This window comes from Engraulis encrasicolus, chromosome 20 (assembly GCF_034702125.1).
Source record: "Engraulis encrasicolus isolate BLACKSEA-1 chromosome 20, IST_EnEncr_1.0, whole genome shotgun sequence".
Lineage (NCBI taxonomy): Eukaryota > Metazoa > Chordata > Actinopteri > Clupeiformes > Engraulidae > Engraulis > Engraulis encrasicolus.
This window is the reverse complement of record NC_085876.1, coordinates 17,207,042-17,211,513: the sequence shown is the minus strand read 5'-3', so window position 1 is coordinate 17,211,513 and position 4,472 is coordinate 17,207,042. Positions and strand designations below refer to the sequence as shown.

General features: G+C 41.7%; 1 protein-coding gene across 1 annotated transcript in view; it reads left to right on the top strand.

Annotated features, from left to right (window-relative positions):
- LOC134435762 (T-cell differentiation antigen CD6-like) overlaps nt 1–4,142 on the top strand; it is an 18,127-nt gene extending 13,985 nt beyond the window's left edge. Inside the window, exons 11-14 of the mRNA XM_063184804.1 lie at nt 1–59; nt 2,170–2,253; nt 2,805–2,885; nt 3,797–4,142. The exon at nt 1–59 is cut by the window's left edge and continues 49 nt beyond it. Coding sequence (XP_063040874.1) covers nt 1–59; nt 2,170–2,253; nt 2,805–2,885; nt 3,797–3,942 — 370 coding nt within the window. The 3' untranslated portion in view covers nt 3,943–4,142. The remainder of the gene's footprint in view (nt 60–2,169; nt 2,254–2,804; nt 2,886–3,796) is intronic.
- Nucleotides 4,143–4,472: the final 330 nt, after the last annotated feature.

Genomic DNA, 4,472 nt, shown 5'->3' with positions numbered 1-4,472 from the left:
TCCATTAGTGCTCAACAACCACAACCCCATTAGAAGCAGCTATGAAGGCACTGCCAGTGGTAAGTAAGCAAGGTCCAGTTTCGCTACCCTGGTGGCTCTGGATGTAAGCCTGGCGAGTCAGACTAAATGTCTAACGCGAAGTCTGGGCTTGCTTGTATTAGACAGCAGAAAGCTTGGTGTGGGACCAAACCATTGTTGTTATGGTTCAGATTGCCTCTGCACTGTCTTGGGCAACACTATCACCAATGAAATGGCCACTTTTTGTTAGCTGTTGCCATTCAGCGGTGTCCAACATCCTGCCAAAGATTCAGACAGAGGGGAAAACAAAAACTGTGATTGGTGGGCTATGACTGTTTCCTGTTGTGGTGATCTGACTAATGAACAAGGCTATTACCTCGACAGGCAAAAATACATGGGTTCTAAATGTTGGTTATCCTCCTGGCTGTGGCCTCTGATTGTTGGAAACCGTTGTCGGTCAAAAAATTAGCTCACAGGGTTGGCTGCCAGTGTCTTGCCCCTCCTCACAACATTGTGTTTTTAAACACTGTGAACCCATGTATATTTTTGCATTGGGCGGGTTCGTCTAGTTCAGGGATTCTTAACCTTTTTGACGTTGAGTCCCATTTTTTTCGGTGTGAAAGAGTGGCCCGGGGCCCATCTAATATTGCCCATGCCCACACACATTATATATTAATATATTATATAAACTAATATATATAATATATTATATATAATAATATTATACAAAATAATATAGGATATATATAGCCTATATTATTTTTTATAATTAAATCCTGATTTGAAAAAAGCAGGCTATTAATAGTAGTAAGCTAGGCCTATTAATGCATTTTGTAATGGAAAAGCTGTATTAACCCATTGATGCCTGATGTTGCGTTGCGCAACATTGGCCCTGGCGCCTGGAGCTGCATTGCGCAACATTGAGGCCCATGACATTTGAGACAATTTTATTAAAAATCTCTGTTTGTTTGAGATGAATGAACACATGCTAATGAAAGATGAGGGTCTTAGCGTTTAAATGCAACTTTGTGCATATTTTTATGTGCTTCAGAAGCCAAGATATTTAGGTTTTTATAGGCTGAGGGCAGCTTTTCTTAAAAAGGGCTCAGGCATTCAGCACCCTTGCAGGTGCCTTAGGCGTCAATGGGTTAATTGAGCTCACTCTTCTATATTCAATGATAAACCCAATTCACTCACAGGGCATCAGGCCAGAGCCATTCATGCATTTGAATGCTTTGCTGACATTTGTGACAGCTCTGTTTGCGATTTGTGATGAATGTTTTGCTGATTCAAGACGGTTTTACTTAGTGATGTGCAGATGCGACGCCAGAAATTCCTCAGCCTTATGCAGGGTGTCAAAAACAGAAAGCTTTGTAGCCTAATATCATGCGAAATTCTTTAAATAAATGTATTTTGGGGTACGCAATGATAACGGGTTTGCTTTGTCAGTTAACAGAATCATTTCGAGTAACGTTTCAATCGCTTGTTTTGTAACTGAACATGAGGAGAAACGTCAGGAAATTACACTTCACACCAGTTGGTAATTTCTCATTCTCCATTCGTATAGCCTACTGTACTGTTGAGAGTATTGCCGTCTTGTCTTTGACGTCGCGTCTTCCACTATATTAAAAAACCAGCGGTGCGTGGTCATTTAAGCGGCAGAACTGCGCTAGATTAAAAAGACGCACGCTGTCTTCAGCATCTTGCACAGCCCACGCAGCCCTCCGGTGCGAGCCACACGACCCTCAAGTTTCTGAGCACGGCCCAGCTTTGGGCCGCGGCCCTATGGTTAGGAATCCCTGGTCTAGTTCACCAGACTATGTGGATGTGTATCACAATAACATACTGTAATAATATTATATGTCATAATGAGTAAAGCTCATCATCAGTCATGATGAACCTTAAAATCAAGGTTTGTAGACATAAATCCATCTACTCTTCGTGAGGTACTCAAGAATTATCTTGTATGTCCTCAAAACAAGTGCAATGTTTTAAATTACCAAAGCAACTTAATGTCTGTTTGCCGTCACATGACCTGGCTTGATATGACCTGACGTACTGAAAGATATGACTGAAAAAAAACACTAACCACATAAAATATATTCCATGTTTGTGTTGTGTGTGTGTGCGTTCGCTCGTGTGATCCTGCAGTGGATTCGTTTGACAGTTTGAGCACGTCCTCTGGGGAGTGCTATGAGAACACTGGTCCCAGCACTGCTGACCTACCCGACTTAGGTGAGACCCACCTCCCAAGCAACATTGTTTACAGATGACACATTGCACAAAATTAAGAGTTACTTCACTTACAGATTCAATTTTACAACTTCTAGAGTGAATTTGGTCCTAGCGTACTCCTTATGTGTGTTGAATTAACATTGCATTTTTTAGTAGTTGTAGTTCATCACTGTAGATGCACTGTAGGTGATCACTCTCTCAGCTGCGTTGCCACATGAGGTTTATACAGCAGCTTACCTTTGTAACAATTTACAACACTTGGACCTGTGTGTTGTTGTTTTTTGTAGTGCTTCGTTAGCAGCAGTCAGTTGACTGATTTATGTTCTCTAAAATGAACCATAAAATAGAATAGAATAGAATAGAATAGAATAGAATTCATCAGAAGAAGGTCTGTACTACATACATACAACTTAATCTTGCTCATGAAATGGCTCCTACTTTCTGCATGCCTTACTGTGTCTGCATAGTTTGTTTGTATGCTCATGATCAAGAGTAAGTTGAATGTAGACATGCATCGATGTATCCTGTACATCTTCCTGTATGTCTCGCAGAAGAGCCAGTTTATGACCAGACCGATGACCACTTCCTGTGTCAGAGAGTAAACCACACAGGTAACCACGGAGACCTGCCAGGTAGATAAGTAACCGCTCTCACACACCACAAGTGGGACACTGTTTTTTAAAAACCTCATGTTGCCCTACATTCAACCTTCAAGCAGGTGGTGAATTGTAAAATGTTTTGTCTTTATTTATGCTGGGCAAAGGCAACACATTTGAACCCCCATAGGACTATTCTATAAAAACAATGATTATTTTTTATTTTTAGTTAATTAATTATATATTATTATTATTATTATTTAATAAAAGTGATTATTATTGATGAATTCAATTTGAAATTCATAGGAAAAAGTAAATACAATTTGTTTCTTACCAATTTATGGAACTATGTTAACAATCTGGTTTTCTCGGTTTAACGCAAAGTCCCTTCTGTCTGTGAACCCCCTGCTGTACCTCTATAAGTCCCGAAGGGGTCACAATCCCCAGTTTGGAAACCACTAATGTAATGTATGTGATGATGTTAGAGTAATTACTAATGTACTTTTAGCCATGTATCTCTCTCACACACATCCAAGGGCTGTGTTAGGAGACCAGTTGAGTGGAGTTACAGAAGCTAATTAGATTTAACGCAATCCAACCTGGTATCCATGTATCTCTGTCTCTCCTCCAGGAGTTGTGTTAGAAGGCCACCCGAGTGGAGACGACTCCCCCGTTAGTTAGTTAGTTAGTTAGTTAGTTAGTTAGTTAGTTAGTTAGTTAGTTAGTTAGTTAGTTAGTTAGTTAGTTAGTTAGTCATTTAGCTGTATGTAATCCAACTTGATATTCATGGCTGTCTCTCTCCTCCAGGGGTTGTGTTAGAAGGCCACCCGAGTGGAGACGACTCCCCCGTTAGTTAGTTAGTTAGTTAGTTAGTTAGTCAGCTAGTTGGTTAGTTAGTTAGCTGTATGTAATCCAACTTGATATTCATGGCTGTCTCTCTCCTCCAGGGGTTGTGCTGGGAGAGCGGGTGAGTGGAGGAGACGACTTCCCCATCTACTCTCCCGTCAGCCTGGAGAACCCAGATGAGGAGCGGCAAGAGGAAGAGGAGGAGTCAGACTGTGACTATGACGACGTGCTCAGCTACATGCAGTGATTGGTTGGCCATCGGCTTAATGTCACCATGGCAACACAGTCATCAACAACATCCATTGCTGGCCATTGTCAGACTGTGACTATGCCAACATGCTCAACAATAACATGTCATGATAGGCCATTGTGTGACCATGACAGCATGGTTAAACACGCTGGAAACCTGTGCAGGATCTCAAATGGTGCACTTGTGCACTTCAGTGGTAATGTTTCAGTGCATATGGCATTTTAGTTAAGCACAGAAACTGTGTCTGAAGTGCACAAGTGCACCATTTGAGATCCAGCACTGGTCTTCCGAGCGTTGTGACTGTGTTGGTGTGGTAGACTAGTACAGGTCAAGCATTGAGCATCTCCTTCCGTTAAATATAGCCATGTAATGCTGTGATCTCTAGAGGGCAGTCGTGGCCTAATGGTTAGGGAGCTGGTCTTAAGATCAGAGGGTTGACGGTTCAAATCCCACCCTTACTCTTTCCCTACACCTCCGTCCACGATTGAAGTGCCCTTGAACAAGGCACCTAACCCCACACTGCTCCA